Source organism: Ursus americanus, chromosome 1 (assembly GCF_024610735.1).
Source record: "Ursus americanus isolate L20-20 chromosome 1, mUrsAme1.1.p, whole genome shotgun sequence".
Lineage (NCBI taxonomy): Eukaryota > Metazoa > Chordata > Mammalia > Carnivora > Ursidae > Ursus > Ursus americanus.
In genome coordinates this window covers 71,510,915-71,529,077 of record NC_142127.1, presented here as the reverse complement: position 1 = coordinate 71,529,077, position 18,163 = coordinate 71,510,915, and the positions used below count along the sequence as shown (strand labels likewise).

General features: G+C 36.5%; 2 protein-coding genes across 3 annotated transcripts in view; one reads left to right on the top strand and one right to left on the bottom strand.

Moving 5' to 3' along the window:
* The window catches only part of BOLL (boule RNA binding protein), a 61,036-nt gene extending 59,364 nt beyond the window's left edge, over positions 1-1,672 (top strand). Inside the window, exon 11 of the mRNA XM_087862390.1 lies at positions 1,514-1,672. Within this exon, the coding sequence (XP_087718516.1) occupies positions 1,514-1,672 (159 nt within the window). The remainder of the gene's footprint in view (positions 1-1,513) is intronic.
* A 9,663-nt stretch (positions 1,673-11,335) lies between these two features.
* MARS2 (methionyl-tRNA synthetase 2, mitochondrial) overlaps positions 11,336-18,163 on the bottom strand; it is a 91,874-nt gene continuing 85,046 nt past the window's right edge. For both annotated transcript variants that reach the window (XM_045806394.2, XM_045806397.2), the window contains one exon: positions 11,336-15,871. In XM_045806394.2, the coding sequence (XP_045662350.1) occupies positions 12,567-14,348 (1,782 nt within the window). In that variant the 5' untranslated portion in view covers positions 14,349-15,871 and the 3' untranslated portion in view covers positions 11,336-12,566. The remainder of the gene's footprint in view (positions 15,872-18,163) is intronic.

The following is an 18,163-nucleotide window of genomic DNA, read 5'->3' as shown; positions in this document are numbered from 1 at the left end:
GTAACTGCAATATAGATATTCATCAGTCTTCGTATAGACTCTCCATGTACTGTTTGCTATTTTGAGAAAGGACTATTCTAGGTTTTTTTTACATACTAATACAAGGTCCAAATTCATGCCACTCTTTATGCTGATAAAATGTGTGATTCTAAGATAAAGGGATCATTATCATAATTGCCTACTAAAGTCTCCTTAGCTCAAAAATTGTTAACAGTGCCTAAGGTTAGGTACAGCATGATGTCATTAGAGTGAATTTTCTCAAACACTGTTTTTGATAACTATCTTTAACTTATAATACTTTATAAATGTTTCTTTTCTGGTTAGAAGACTATTTTGTACTGTCACAAATTATCCTGAAGTGATGTGAATAAATTCTCTGTGTAACCCCACAATTTAAAAAAATTTTTAACCTTAGAAGCATTTAGGTTTGATACACCATAAAATTACCTATTGTTTTTATGACTTACTTCTGATAATTAACCTATTCTTATAGCATTGGTAAGTTGTTACATTGTTAGTAGACATGCTTAGAGTCTTGCTAGGTCAGTAGAGTGGCATCTATGCCCAAATCACAGAAAGCAGAATATATAATCAACCATGCCTCTTTGGAGAAATTTTACCTTTTATATTAGAAGCTTCAGTTCATTTCCCCTAACTATATATAAGTTGCTATTTAAGTTTTTAGAAGAAGTACTTGAACACTCGGCATTGAATTTCTGCTGTCAGATTCAGGTTGGGCAAATTTAGACTGATGTAGCCTTCATGCTATTTCTGAAGTTTTAATCAGCTTTATTAGATAAACTCAGGCTTGATGCATGCATTCCTCTTGAATCACAACATTCAAACACAGATAATTTAAAGCAGAACAAATGACGAGATTTTTTTAGGCAAAAGGATTTGGCTAAACACTGATGCTCTAAAGTAGCCATTTACTCATTATAAAAACACCTTGCTGAAATTTTCCTATTCTCAACTATCTCGACCAAAGCAGTATCTTCTAACAATCATTATGTTCAGTGGTGGATCAAATAAAAATCATTTGTTGGAACACAAAGTCTATTCATTGGATGTTTTCTTAACACAATAAGATGTTACTCTATTAATATGAAAGTTTATTAATAATTCCCTTATTTTCTCTGGATAGCTGCTTTCTCAACCATAGGATCTAATTTTATATATAACTAAGCATAGAAATCTTTCTTTGAAACGTATCTTTACCAAAGTTCAGGGATGACACAAAGGAAGTATAACCTAATAATTTAGAAATACCTTTAGATATTGTCACTCTAAGATTCTTTGTAGTGAGTCTCTGTTAAAACCTTCGGATAGAGCCTGGTCCCACAGAAAGTTTTAAGGTAACCCACTCTTTATAGTGGGAATTTCCTAAAGCACACCTCTCCTCAGAATCCAGGCCCAGTCAATACTATTTTTTTTAATTTTTCCCTTAAGTAATTAAAAATAAGAGCCATTTAAAATGCATTAAAACCTTAATTTTCTTTAAATCTCTTAATAGGAACCAAGGTTACATTCTGTGAGAAGAAGCTTTTCTCAGCCTTCATCTGTAGGTTTGCAACCTCGATATTCTCGAAGCCCACACTTTCATCCTAGAAAAGATTTCAGAGCAGAGGATTCAATTCCTACTCCACCTTCCTCTACTGATTCTGTTAAGTAGAGTCTTAGATATTTTATCCAATAATAGAAAACAACTATCCCCATGTGTGGTCTGGTAACAAATATGAGGGGTTTGGATGTGCCTAACATAAAATGATTTTGCTTTTTTAAAGGCATTAAAGAAATCTTAGTAGCCAGAACATTGGAGGTGCAGGATAAAATCATGGTTTCCTTTATTAATTCACACACATTTAAGTAACATAGACTTATAATTTGTAACAAATAGAACAAAGGTTATATCTACAAGTATTTTAAGAAAGTTTGAAAAATGTGGTCATCATCTGGCTATCTTATCAACATGATAATGTCTACTTAAGCACTTAAAAACAATTTAAAAAAAAAATTTTGTTGTTTGGATTTTTCAGATTTATACCAGATGTTTCATATTTGTAGACATAACCATGGCATATACAGAATATACATAGCAACAGGCCATTTGTGGTAATATGGCAAATTCAAAAAAACACTATCTTGCTAGGGTGATAATGTACATAGAAAATTCTGGCTTCTACATCATTTTGGCTTTGCTGTATTTAGGTTTGTGTATATTTCACTTACATTAAATATCTTTTATAAAACATTTCAAATTCCTAGATTTACATTAGAAATTTTGACAGATATTAATACCTGTAAAAGATAATTTATATATATATAATATATGAAAATCTGTCATGTCATGACCATTTATTTTACACCAGTTACTAGGACCAGAGTAGACACTATTCTTAAATATGCTTAATGATATCTCTATTTCTGGCCCTCTTTTGTCATTCACACCAAAAGTAGAAGGATTCTTATAGCATCTTAGCAAGTATGTAAGTATTCATTGCATATATCATGTCAGATTCAATACATATTCCTTCAACACTGTGACACTATCATTATTCCTTTTTATCTTTCATTCAGGTCTTAGTTTGTGAGGTTTCTAGGCTTTCAAAACATTAACTTTGAATAAAACTTAACCGATAACATTATATTTCACCTTTTAAATACAAAGAAGCTAGGACTGTCTGCTCTTACAGAATTGAAAGTTTTTTATAATTAAAAAATGCAACACTAGGTAGAACTTTCTAAAATTAAAAAATGGCCATACCAACTTTTCTTTAAATGCTGTCTAATGTATATCCCAACTTTCTTCTGTAAAAACATTATATTCCTTATATACAAAACTGGATTAATAATAAAACAAAAGTTATATAAATAAGCAACATTTAAATTGACTACATGTAAATTTTTTCTAGCATTTACTGAAATTTGGTTGCACAACAGTAGAAAAGAGTTTTATTTTTTTCACTATTTTAATTTCATGTCTACTACAAAAACTAAAGCTAGTCTATACTTGTTGGAAAAGAGTAAGAATTATATTATTTTTATTATTATACATATAATATATGAAAACCTTCTTATAATGTTAGAAAGATAACCCAATTATAATTTAATTTTTTTCACCTTGCCTCATAAAGGATAATGAATTATCCACTGATGTATCTACTTTTTGAGTATATTGCCAAAATGTTTCTAGGCTAAAATATGTAGGTGGAGGAATAAAATGTAATGGCATAGTCATATTAATTATTCTGGCACATCCTAAGTCCACTCCATCTATTGAGAATATTTTATTTTGCTACCTTTATTCTGAAAGTAACATGCTATGTGTTAAGGTCCAGTATTCTATAATTAGAGCCCTAGTCAAAAATATCATGAAATATTTTATTTAATACTCCATTTGTCTGGCATTTTCATTTTAATCCTGTATTTGTTATTCAGGCTTGTTCAGTATATACCAAGGCATTTTTGTTCTAAAACTTTTGTAAATTTCAAGAGTCCAAGAGTAACTGCATTTTCCTTCAGAGAAAGATTTCTATTTGAAGTGTTTTTTTCCCCTTAGCTAATTTATTCTAGGCAATTGTACTCTTTACCAAAGCGTACTAATATACTTTCACATTGCATTCATTCAGTTCTATAGAGATTACTTCATTTTTCTCTCCAGATATATACTACAGAAAAATGGAGATGGGATGAAAGTCATTAATATAAAACAAACAAACAAAAAAACCTCCCAAACCCTGTTATGCTTAAACTGTGAAATTTGGGTCTTATTTTATAGAGATCATAAGATACCAATAATAGCAAAACAAATTTAATACCTTAAAGAGATAAATATTTTAGCTTTTAATTATCAGGGTCCTTTTTGCTACAAGTCAGGATATCAAAATGGACAAAGATATGGAGACTAAACCCTCATCCTTAGCCTCATACAGTTCTGAAATGACCAATGATAATATTAAAGAAAATGCTTAACACAAAAAGTATTACCAAAAAAATGTATTTTTTTCTTTGATGTTTTAGAGAAATCATCTAAAAGATAATAATTTAATATAAAGTATATATCAACAATTTGAGATGGTTTTAATACTTTCAATGTGTTTCTGGAAATCTTTGTTTTTTAACATGTCTAACTTAGGTACCAAAGCAAATATATATATATATAAGCAAATATATATATAATATCTCCACTATATCCACTTAAATATTTTTAGCAACACATAAAAGAAACTTTCTAAAATCCTCATTAGTATCTGACCTATTGTGCATTATTTTTAAAAGATGCTAATACAAGTAAATTTTTCCTGCACTATCTAAATGCTATTAAAATTAACCATAGGATTATTTTATTCAGGCTATATCCAACTGTTTTGAGAATAGCTTTCAATTAAAATAACATATATAATATCTTAATGTCTATGCCAAAGGAAAAATGAAAATAAATTCAGCCACAATCCTATGTTTACCAGTTAGATTTTTATGCCTGTGCCCTAACTATGCATCTATCTTTAGAGAATGACTTGTTTAAAACTCTTGAGATCATACTTAATCTGCCTTCACATATGAGTATTTAAAACATCTACCTCTACAGACTTAACCAATGATGGGTTTTGATAACTTGTTTGACCTTGGCTAGTCCCCTTCTCACTACTCTTGATGTTAAGCAGTAAGTTTTCGCTATTTTTCCTTTACTTTTCTGAGATCAGGTTGATTTACTAATTTTTACACTTAGCTACACATAGTTAGTTGTACATTTATATTGGTTTTTGTGCCCCAGAATGGATAGCTCTACTTTTAGATGGTCTCCATAGATTATGGAAAAAGGAAGAAGTCCTATATATTCTCCTTAGGATAGAAAACTAATGTTATGACATCAGTTACATCCAAAAATGTTTTATTTAAAGTTTGCTATAAATTAACTACCTTCCAGAGGCTGATTTTTATGTGGGCAACATTTAAATAAGAAAAAATCTTTCTAGTTTGAGGATTATTAACTAACAATTATTTTTTAATGCTAGGTCAGACAATGTCACAATGAACATTAAAATTTTTTTCCTTTATATTCAGCAAAAAATACTCCTTCCATATTTTAAATGGTGTGAAAATCCAACCATCAGTTTTCATGCAATGAACCATACATATTTTCAATAATTCATTTCAGTGCTTACCTTTTTCTTCTATAATACCAAAACAGGATTCTTACATATTGTTACCTGATTTATTTAATTACATTCCAGTGATGAGTTATAAAATGAAACTGAACTCAGGAATAAAAGGTTTGCTTTATAAAAAATGTAGGGAGTTTCCATAAAATAAGTTTTATAGAAATTTAAATATAAAAAGTTAATGCAGAAAATTCAGGACTGAAGAATCTTTGCTTAATGAAAGCCTTTATAAATTGCTTCAGTAAGTGATTTTTAAAGACAACCTAAAAAATGCTATATATTTTTTATAACGCACCAGTCTGATTGTATTAACAAGTCATAATCTACTGTGCAAAAAATACTGAAAAAGTACCCATCATGCCTTGCTAACTTGGGACTTTGTAACTTGAATTTAAATATAGTTCTGAAGAAATTATTTAAAACATAAAATAAAGATGTAGGTGTTCTTGGCTTCCAAGTGAGCAAGGACTTTAATACTTTTTTATACATTTTTAAAAATACAATTTAAATGATAGCTTAGAGTGCTATATAAACATAGGTTTCATCACACTTCTTCAAGGTGTAGCATATGTCCAACATAATAGCTACGTTTCATTAAAAATGTAAAATAAGACATTTTGTGCAGTTCATAATAAAATCTCTAATTAGGGGAAGTTAGAACATGTATTGACTGTCATGTATGAGATAATTTACCAGGAATTATTCAATATGTGGCATTTTAGGTAACAGGGTGGTAGTTACTTAGGAAATAACTCGAGTCAAAGGGCATTTAATCTGGTTTCTGCAGGCTTGTTAGGAAAGACCTAAGAATACAGTAATAAATGTTCAGTAAATTCATAGAACTTAAATTGTTAGTAAATAGATGAGTCTTTTCATAAGTTCATTTGTATTAAAATTGTATGTATGAAATGAAAAAGTTTCAGTGTTTGTAAGCTCTAATAAAATTCTCTGGCTTCATTACTATAATAGTTCAAATAAAACTTTTGAATATTGGTATGTTTTCATGTTTAGAGATAAATGTGTATTTACAGTATTAGTAAAATGGTATTTCAAAATACTTAGTTTCATAAATTTATGACAGCATACTTTCATTTAGAGGAGAACTGTTGGATTCAAGAATCTGGAACAGTGTTCTGAAAATAACAATAATCTTAAGGAAAAAGAAAGAGTTTATAGTTATTAAAATTTTTAACAATTTACACCAGTACACATAAGCAGGCTTAGGATATAAAGGAAACTATTGAAAGCAAGAGAGAAATATATCATATTTCATGATGAAAGCAAGAAAGAAATATATTTCATGATAAAGGTAAGTATTTTTTCTGAGTTTCTGTTTTGGCACTCATCTATTTCATAATCTAGCTATCAAGAATAATTCCTCATCTTGAAACACTCATTGCTTTATTTCGATTAAGGCTTCTTTACTTTTAGACTTTTCATCTTCAGATCTTTGGCTCTGATTATACTACTTCCTCTTCCCCACAATACAATGCCCTTAGTACACTCTGTAATGGACTGTGTTGGTTGTGGTATTGGTGTTGCAGCTCTGGCATCAAGACAAATCTGAGTTAGCCAAATTACTTAATCTCTCTGTGCCCCAACTTCTCATCAGCTAAACAGAGAAAGAAAAATACTTCAGAGTTGATGGGAAAAGAAAATGAGAGAACACAATCAAGGAACATAGAACCACTGGTTCTCTCCCTTCACCTTTGTTTGTTACTGTGAAAAAAGAAAAAACTTGGCAAAATTATGACCATGGAGTTCTCCCGTTTTAATCCGCAGAGAGGACTTACTAAGCAGGTATATTTGCTGACATTTCTATTTAAAAAGCAAGTTATTTTCACAGGCGTATATGGAAAAAGTCAAACTTTTAGAGTCATAAAACCTTACCTGCTATAAAATTTTTATTTTTTTCTACACTTAGCAGTAATGATATACTTGGTACTGAGCATTAAGGACTGAAGTACTAATGTCTAGTTTAAGTTTCTACTTTCTTATTGCCTAATTTCTCTGAACTCGTGAATGGCGATTTTATTTTTTTGCAGACTTGAACATTTCTTTTTATTTTCAATTTTATCCTTTTAGTTTTTGAAACATGTTAGATCATCAAGTTCTAATTGTTATAACCTGAACTAGTGCATTATTCCTTTTATATGAAGTCTCACTTTATCTTTAGTAATGGTTTTTCCTCTCAATATAGACTGTCTACTATTAATATTACAGTACCAGCTTTCTTTTGATTTATTTATATGCCTAGTGTTTCTTCATGTCTCATTTTCTCTTAGAAGTATGTGCCTTTTAACTACATATAGCTGACTTTTTAATTTAAGCATGAACATTGCTGTCTTTTGACAGAAGACTCATCCTATGATGTTTATTACAATTCTAAAATGTGTAATTATACTTATTTCTACTGTCTTATTATGGGTTTTCTTTTACCATATTTTTCATTTTTCTTTGCCCATTTTTTTCCTTCCTGTCCTCTGGTGGATTGTTTTCACTTTTCATTGGGCTTGAAACAAATATTCTATCTATTATTTTAGTGATTTAACCCAAAGTGTGTAACATTCTTATTAACTTTATATTTTTAATATTTAAAGCTTTTTAATCAAGAGACTTCTAGACTAGTTCAAAGGAAGCCAGATTAGTGAAACTATCTTATTTAATGTTTTCCAATGTAAAAGTTACTTTTTAAAATATTTTGAGAAAAAATGTGTTGTTATATTTTTATTGAATGTACTAAGAAAACAGAAATTCTAATCTATAACAGTCAATCATAAACTAGTTTTTGAAGGTTCATCTTCACAAACCAGTGACTGTCAACTAATGAAGGATACGGTACATGCACAAGGTATGGCCTTAGGAATGGTAGTAGAGGAGGATAGTAGCATTTTCCCCATACCGTACACTAAGAAAGGTGGAAACATCCATTTCCAGTTATTCCTAGAGCTGTCCTTCCAGCTTACCCAGTGAGTCTTCCAGGCTCTTTGCAGATGTTTCATCCAAAAATCCTTCATAACTTGAAGCCAGGGCTCATCTCTTCTTGGAGCTCTAATTTTCTTCTTGCAGATGGCACACTTGGTTTCCTGAAACATCCTGACATCTCATACCTTCCCGTTCTTAAGTGAGGAGCTGTGGACTTTAGAATCTATGGTGAGTAATTTGTGCCATAAACCAAATGGGGGTGAAATCCAGTTAATAGCCAAGGATGGATCTTCTGTACTTAGTCTCACCTTACTTTGAAGATGCAAGTATGGATACAACTCTCAATAGCTATTCATGAAAAGAGGCGCAGTAGACAGTGTATTATATCTAATTGTCAGTGCCATAGGAAGATTCTCTTGTTTAGCTCTTCCCAATTCCCTTTCCTCATCATGAAAATATAAGCAGAAACTGAATAATGTGATATAATCTTAAGCAGGGTATTTTAAATGTGATCAACTATTCCCTGTTAGATGGTTCTCTTAATTCAGAGGATCTGTACTGGGTAACCCAGGACTACCAAAAAACTAAGAGAAAGCAGCAATTTCACCTCTAAACTGGTTAGTCTTAGTGATAGAGGAAAGTAGCTTAGGCTGGGTTTCTCTTATCCTCTGTCTCAAAAATGAGTAAGACATTCCTCTTGGAAGGTTCAGATCCACACTTATTAACTTTAATTAGCTTGGTTGTTACTGTTAGGCCCTTCCAGCAATATTAACCCCCAAATTTGGTGTGTTCCTATTGAAAAAAGTTAACCAATGCTATACAAAGCTCCTGTAAGAGGAAGGGTCAGGACCAGCTACCTGTTGTGTTGAAATGATATATTTCATACTGTTTTAGTTCTGCAAGGGACTCAAAGGCTTTCTTTTAAAACGGATCCCCCTAACCTGTGCTCTTGGTTACCCCAATCTATGCCCTAACTCCCTCCAAGCTCTCAGAATTAGTAAACCTTTGCTGCAAAAATAGACACATGGCTGTCAATATGTCCAAACCCTTACAGGTCCACTCATATTATTCACTCAGGCAAAAGATGAGGACAAGGACCCACCAAGGTTTACAGTACCCCAGACTTCACCAACAAGAACAGTTGATCTATAACTGGTACAACTATGGATAGTAGAGAATTGCCTCCAGGACACAATTTTAATTCATCATAAAGCAGCTTTATGGACTAAGTCTCAGTCAAGAGGTTTCCCCATAACTCAGGGTTACACTAATGCAGGCCAACAATGCAACTACATACTTACCAGATGTGAGGCAGTCAGAGATCCAGGAAACCATTCCTACCACAATGCCCAAGGAGGAATCTGCTGAATGCTTGGTACTGCCACCTGCTACCCAAGCTACTTCCTGATTATAAGGATTCTAGTTGGGGGCCCACAACGTGACCAACCACTGGCTTTACTTCAGTCTTGGAACTTCCCAGATCTAAAGAGCTATCTCCTGGGGTGCCTGGCTGGCTCATTCAGAGCATCTGACTCTTGATCTTGGGGTTGTAATTTTGAGCCCCATGTTGGTTGTAGAGATTATTTAAAAACTAAAAATAAAGAGCTATGTCCCAGTCACAGCTACAACGGTGCAAAAAAAGACATGTGTCTTACGTCCCATTCCTGCCTAGGCTTTCATGAGTACTTTGACATCAACTTAATATTCAACTTATCAGGCTTTTCTCAGCCCCTGTCGAGGTCATACAGGTTGTTAAAAAAAATAACGAGGCCTACTTCTGAATAACTTTGAGATCTCAATGAAATCAGGGATTGTATCTATTTATTGTTCCTGCCTATTCTTGACCTCCATGGGTCTTCTGACTTCTGAGGTCCCTAATCTGTGAGTTCACTTGTAGAATGGTTTTCCATATACAGTGATGCCACCTAACATATACATTGACCACAACTTCTTGCATGATTTCATTGATAGGGGTGTAGCCTACTGAGTTGACAGATGAATGTGACATCCTGTGAACACCTGCTCTATCACCGTTTGCAACTCTGCCCCCAAGAATACCCCAAAATGAATATTAAGAGCCTCAAGGTAGTAATTTGGGAGAAACCTTTCTGTCAAGGGATCCACAAGATGCCCTCTCTGGAAAGTACATGCCCTCCAGTTTTAAGTTTCACCTATCCTCCACTTGCCATTCCTAAACTGCTGGATCAAACTGAACACATCAACTAAAAACCCAAAGGCTACCTGCTTTACCTATCTTGCCTCCAACACAATCCAACTGGTTCACCTTCTGTATCACAACAGAGTAACTCAGATCCACACTTCTTCATTCAAAGTATCCTGTCTTCTGTATTAATTATGCCTTCTCTTCTTTGGTTCCTCTATTTTCTTGTGCCCTTTGGTACCATAAATATTCTGGTAGCCAGTTAAGTGCCTATAAAATGAGAGATTGCACAAAAGGAACTCCATTAACACCCAGCAAGCCAAGGTCCAGTATATTGACTAGCACTAGGCCATAGGAAAGAACAGTCAAGTGGAAGACACTGTCTCTCCTTTCATGATAGGCCCAGTAAGACTGCTGTAAGGGGACTTCAAAGGCAGAGGTTATCATTCCACTGGTTTTCCAAGTCTGTTTTTGTTCATTCATGTAAACACATCTCATCTCTTTCACCACTCTGCTCCATCCAGCCCTGGCAAATATTATACTCCTTCCTAGGCCCGAGTAATCAGCCCTAGCATGTAACTAGAATCCCAGCATGTAACTAGAATATGTCATGTGGAAAGCCCAGGATTCCATTATGAAGAATAAGGAGGGTCTGAAAGAACATTTGTAGAAATGGTCCTTCCATCTTTAGAATGCCTTCAACATTCTTTTCTAAGCAATGTTTCCAAGCAACCAGAAATCTCTCACCACATTGATTAATGAACAGAAACTGGAGCTGAACAGTAGCACCTAGAATAAATCTGGGGAAACTTCCAGCACAATAGTTTACTTCACAGTGAGCCCTCTCTGCTTGCTACTATGCTTAGAATGGATATTTCAAGGCAAGTTCTCATTTTAAACTTTGGCCTAGCTGTCCAATCATCTATGAGATATACGCTGGCTTACTGTGTTGTAGTCATTGTATAAATTGATACCTTAACATCTTCTCTGTGATGTTCTCTTATGGAGCCTTGGAGAAATCCCTAAATCCAGTTTGAGATTCCTGGAGCATTCATTGATCATTTCCTCCCTTCACCATCACCTTCAACAAATTCAACAGAACAGATCTGAATAAGGTACTCACGAACTTTTAAACTTTAATAACTTAAGTTAAGAAAGCAAAAGAAATAATCAGTAAAAAGTACTTGAAAGTAAATGTATTAACATTTAAAACTATTCACACAATGCCTATATATTGTATTATAGATTCTGATTGACCAAAAGAAATCATATAAGGTAAATTATATATGTGCTGACAAAATTATGACTAAAATTTTTTTTTAAAAAGTTAACTATTTTGAACTGTTTACAGATTTTTAAATTGTTATCTGTAAAACTAATGTTATTAAAGTTTAAAATTTTTAACATACCAACTACCTCGAGAGTTTTATAACTTATCACAGATAGTCCAAATTTGATACATTTACTTATTAGCTTACTAAACATTTAATAGAGTAAATGTCCTTTTTCAGTAGTTAGAAAAAAACAGAATTCTGATCTTTTTTTATTGCTTTATGTAAAATAGTAGTGGCTACAGTTCTCCCTTATTTTAAGAAAAGCAATAAAATTTTTCCTTAAATTTAAATTCTGCATAATTAGAAAGCAGAAATCTAATTTATTCTAAATATTCTGAAATGTCAATGTCAAGTAATTAAATACGTGAGACTTCAGGGCCATCTACTGGTTGAAGTGTAATGTTACAAAGCACAACCATTAGACTATTAACTAACAAAGTACAGTTATAGCTGTAAGAACTGAAAATATAAACATGGGCAAAAATCATCTAGTCTAGGACACTGGTTTTTAAAGGTTTCATAAAAGAATCTTTCTAATAGGAAACGCAACATGTATAACAAAGTTGGACTACTCTGTAAAAGCTGAGGTAGGGGGCCTCCAACCCCCACTCTTCACTAATTTGCCCAGCAGAGGCCAGGCCAATGAAAAGCCATAAGAGGTAGTCTGGGCAAATAACATTAACTGTGGCTTGGAAGGAGGCACAATGAGAAGGAATAGTATCAGCAAAGTTTTCTCTTACCCATCTTTACCCTGGAGACATCTTAGAGACACTGGTGTACAAAGGATAGTGGTTAATGGGCACCGAGAACTGAAGAGTAGGGGGTAGGCACCTGAAAGGTGACAAACCTCTTTTCACAGGGACATTGTTTATGTGCTCATATGATGCAACACTTTAGAAAGCATTAGTATAACTTTCCTGAAAATGCAAAATAAGGAAATAACACATTTGCTTTTTTACCACAAGCCAATTAAGAACTAAGTTTCTAGGTCCTATGGGCTTTTACTAGCCAGGCCCTGGACTGGTCTAGTCTTGGAAACAAGAGCCCAGTTTCAGGTCCCAGCCTCCTCCCTTCAAAAGGACATGGATGTCCATAGAATCGAGGCAAGAAACAGAGCTCTCCAAGGCCCCTCTCCGTAGCAGAGACCCCCAACCTGGATAGCAGCTTATCGGCTAGGCTTGGGGTGACAGGCTGGAGCAAAGTTCCAAAGACTCGCAAACATTCCAAGGCCACATGAAGTACAGTACCCAGCCAGGGGGCATCCACTGGGCTCTCCCAGTTCAACCTCCATGGTGCATGCCTTTGGACAAAGCCATTAGTTTGCCGGACACAGCTGGACACTGCCTCCAGAGCCTTATAGATCTGAAAGTTATCATAGTGGTCAGCTACCTGCCTGGGCAAAGTGGCCACTGCGTTCACCAAAGCATAGTCCTCTGCCTGAGCACGAACTGATGGTCCCACCAACCCTGGCTCACTGGGAAAGCAGGTAGTGCAGAAAACCGGATAGGTCCCAGAAGGATTTATTCTTTTGGCAGTGCACCGGTTCAGGAGACCTCCCAAAGCATCTGCCAGCTCAGAATCTAGCAACTTAACCACCTTTTCATCATAGTAATCACAATCCCAGTTGGGGACGCCCTGCCGGAGAAGAAAGTATCGGAAGCCATCCACAGTATAGCGATCAAGGCAAGTCCTGGGATCCACCACGTTACCCAAGCTTTTGGACATCTTTTGGCCACAGACCGTCCAGTGAGAGTGGACATAGATGCGGTGTGGTGGGCTCATGCCGGCCCCCAAGAGGAGGGCAGGCCAATAGATAGCATGGAATTTAAGAATGTCCTTGCCTATGATATGAGAGGTGGTTGGCCACCAAGATTTAAACTCAGCATTTGGGTAGCCAATTACAGTAAGGTAGTTGACCAAGGCATCTAGCCATACGTAGATGGTCTGAGAATCGTCCCCGGGCACAGGAATGCCCCAGTGTAAGTGACTGCTCTTTCGAGAGACAGACAGGTCCGGCAGCTCCTCCTCCAGCCACTGAAGAACCGCGCGATGAAATGGCTCGGGAGCGATTGCCTGAGGGTCGCCCCGCAGCCACCGCTGAAGCGGCTCTCGGAACTGAGAAAGCCTGAAAATGTAGTTTTCTTCCTTGCTCCAGGATACGGGATGCCCACTCTCTAGAGATACATGACACGAATCCCCTGATGAATCCGACTGCCGGGTGACCTTGGCCTCAGGCAGGAAGCACTCTTCGGAGGCGCAATACCAACCTTCATAGAGTCCCTTGTAGAGCAGACCCCGGGCCTTCAGCAGTCCCCAGAAATGCTGCACAGCGATCCGGTGCCGGGTTTCGGTGGTGCGGATAAAGTCGGTGGAGGAGATGCCAGCCTCCCGAAAAAGCTGCCGGAACTGGGCAGATACTCGGTCGCACAGTTCGGTGGGAGCCAGGCCCGCAGCGGCTGCTGCTTGCTGAATCTTCAGGCCATGCTCGTCTGTGCCAGTGGAGAAGCGCGTGGCGGCAGCGCTGGGAACTCGGAGGCGACGGTGGCGGCACAGGGCGTCAGCCAGTAGCGCCGAGTACAGGTGTCCAATGTGCGGCGCCGCGTTCACGTAGAAAATGGGTGTCGTGAAGAAGGCGCGAGCGCCGCGAATATCGTCGCGGGCGCCGAGAGGGCCCGAACTGTAGTGGCGTGAGCTAATGTACTCCAGAAGCGAGACTCCACTGGTTCCCGGACGTCCTAGCAGCCGCAGGACAGAAATTCGCAGCATGATGCCGGCCGGGCCGCAGCAGCGGAGGGGGCGTTCTGGAGCACGTGTGAGGGGCGCATGCGCAGCCGGGGCGTACCGCCGCTTCCGGCCGGCCGGAAAACCAATGAGGTGGGGCTCTGAACGCCAGTCCTCTGCCGTCTTGGCCGGCGCCTCCGTTCTGACCCCGCCTTGGACGTTGTGGTTGTGAAAGTGGAAGCACGCGAGAAAGATAGATTAAAGGAACAGGGTTCGGGAGAGCTTATGAAAGCAGATAGAATTTTGTATAACATCCTGTGTGACCTGCTTTGGGTTGTGATTTTGTATTTGTGGATCTGTTTTCCTCTCTAGGCTGACTTGCTTGTGAGGCAAGAATTTTACATTCAGGCATTTTTCAAACCCCAGTCAGTGGCTGGCACATTGCAGGACACAGTATGCGCTCTACATACGCCTTGGTCAACGTAGGGATTTGAAATATCATCTAAATTTTATCTCAGAACCAAGTGGACCCAATAAATCTGGAAGGAGGAGCGAGAAAAGAAGAAAAATAATTACCTACAGCACTTGAGGGAAGAATAAAAATCAGCAAACTAATGGGAATCTTTTCTCTAAACACAATTTTTGTTGAATTAACCAAGGAGGTAGATTTGTTATGTACCAAGTCTGTCAAAGATTATTGAGATCCAGAGAGGTGACATGCAGTCTGTTGTCACTGATAAGGAAGAATCAACCTTCAACTTTATTTCTCAAAGTAGTTGTTAGTAATTTTCGTTTGAAGTGGTCTTGCAGTTCTTCTACAGCAGTGTTTTTCAAGTTTGCTTTTAGTTATGGAAACTTAGTTCTTTTGGGGTGGATGGCTCTGGAGACCAGAACTGGATTAATATTAATCCTTGCTTCATGAAACACTCTCATCTTTGGTCTACGATTGGCTATCTTTTTTTTTTTTTTTCATTTAAATACTGTGTTCACTTAAGAATAAAATGCAGTGCAACACCTGTGAACCCACAATGCAACCTAACAACTAGAAGTGGTTCTCTAACTGTGGTTACAAAAGAGCAGCATTAGCAGTACCTGGGACCTTGTTAGAAATGCATATTCTTAGGCCTCACACCCCGCCCCACCACCACACCTATTCTGGGGGTGGAACCCAGCCATCCAGGTTTTAATGAGCCCCCCAGGTGATTCTGATGCACATTCAAGTTTGAAAACCACTGAACTAGAAGATTACCAGTGATTTAGATCTATGTGCTCCTTTTCTCCTCGTTTTCCTCCCAGAGGTCATCATTATCTTAAATTCTGTACTTCTGCATTCATGTTATCGCATATATAGTATGTCTAAGCAACATATTGTTTAATTTTGCTTGTATCTAAACAGTCTAAAAAAGGATATCGTGCTACATGTGGTCTTTCTTCTTCCACTGACCATTTTCACTCAACATTTTGTTACTAGGATTCATCCATGTTTCTTTCTGTAACTCCAGTTACTTCATTTTGACTGCTGAATAATAATTTGTGAATGGAGGCATTTGGTAAGTTGGATCAGATTTCTGTGGTGATATGGAAAGTGGAGCAATCAAATTCTCTATACAAGTTACAATAGGTAACAGCAAATATTCTTTGAGTACTTAGTAGATATACTCTATTTGATCCAGTAGTTTAGAAAAGGAAAGTGAACAATAGGTTCTGGAGGGTATGTACAGTACCCTCCAGAACTTGAGACAAATCCAGGCTAAATGTCTAAGAAATCAAGTTTTCCAGTAAACTGTCCAAGGCCTCCACCCCAACCCAACCCAACCCACCCCTTTATCAATGCAATCAGTTCTTTAGCACACAAATATGCTAGTTTTTCTCCTGGGTTTTTTTTTTTTTTTTTTTTGAGATTTTATTTCTTTACTTGCCTGAGAGCGAGCACGGGAGAGAGAAAGAGTGAGAGTATAAGCGCGGGGAGCGGCAGGCAGAGGGAGAAGCAAGCAGAGGGAGAAGCAGGTTCCCTGCTGAGCAAGGAGCCCGATGCAGGACTCAATCACAGGACCCTGGGATCATGACCTGAGCCGAAGGCAGATGCTTAACCGACTGAGCCACCTAGAGAGTTTTTTCTCTTTTAAACAGGAGAAAGCGATGCCTGTGTGGCTCAGTCTGCTTTCGGCTCAGGTCATGATCCCAGAGTTCTGTGAATGAGTCCCGCATCAAGCTCCCTGCTCAGCAGGGAGCCTGCTTCTCCCTCTCCCTCTGCCATTCCCCCTGCTTGTGTGCTCTGTCAAATAAATAAATAAAATCTTTAAAAAGAGAGAGAGAGACAGAGGAAACTCAACTGCCACTACTGTTCCATTATTTTCCTTCCCTTTATAAAAGATTCCTTGAAAGAAATGGCTTTTGATGGACATCTGAGTGGTTCAAATTATTTGCTCTTAGGAACAGTACTACTATTAACTTTTCTTGTATAAATCTCCTGGTAATTACGTGCTAAAGTTTCTCTAGGTATATATCTAGGAGTGATATTGCTGGATCACAGAGGATACCAAAGTTCAATTTCACAAGATAATGCTAAGTTGTTTTCCAACATGGTTAAACAAATTTACATCCCCATCAGCCACATACCATTGAAGAGGTCTTTCCAATACTTGATATTAGCTCCTTAATTTTTGGTCAGTTAAATAAGTATAAAATATTATCTCACTTATGTTCATAGAAACATTACACACAATAGCCAAAAGGTAGAAACACCCCAAATGTCTATCATCTGATGAATGGATAAACAAATGTGGTATATCCATACCATACAATATTATTCAGCCATAAAAAGGAATAAAGCACTGATACATGCTATCACATAGGTAAACCTTTAAAACATTATGCTAAATAAAAGAAACCAGGGATGCCCGGGTGGCTCAGTAGGTTAAGCATCTGCCTTCAGCCCAGGTCATGATCACAGGGTTCTGGAATGAAGTCCTGCATTGGGATCCTTGCTCAGCAGGGAGCCTGCTTCTCCCCCTGCTCATGCTCACTCAAGCTCTCTCTGACAAATAAATAAAATCTTTTTGAAATAAATAAATAAAAGAAACCAGGCACAAAAGACTGCATAGTGCAGATTCCACTTATATGAAATATCCAGAATAGACAAATGCATAGAGATGGAAAGGAGATTAGTGGATGCCAGGAGGTAGGGGAAAGTTGGAATGGAGAGTGAATGCTTAAAAGATATGGGTTTTCCTCTTGGGGTGATGAAAGAGATCTGAAACTAGATAGTGATGATCATTATTCAATATTGTGAATGTACTTAACACCATTGAATTATATGCTTTAAAATGGTAAAATGATAAATTTTATGTGTATTTTACCACAATACAGTGGTATCTCACTGTAATCTTAATCTGAAGTTACTAAAAATAGAAGTGAAGCTAAGCATCTCTGTGTGTTTATTAACCATATATGTTTCTTTGCCTGTGAAGTGCCTATTTGTATTTTGTGTCTGTTTTCTATTGACTTGTCTTTTCCTATATTTTTAGAAGGTTTTTATTTTTGATGCTGTTCCTTTATTGGTTGATATTTTACAAATATCATATACCAAACTTGCCTTTTCACATTAAACTTCTTAATGAGAAGTTCTTAATTTTAATATAGTAGAATTTATCACAATTTATCTTATGCTTGTCATTTTATGATTAATCATTGTGATTATTTTCTGATTTTTTTTGCTTTAGAGGTACTTTTTAGTACTCTGATGTCAGAATATCCATATTTTCATATAAAAATGTAAAGTTTGCTTTTGATGTTCAGATTCTTCATGTAAAATTGAAATTTTTAGATATGATACAAGATGGGGATCCAATTTCATCCCC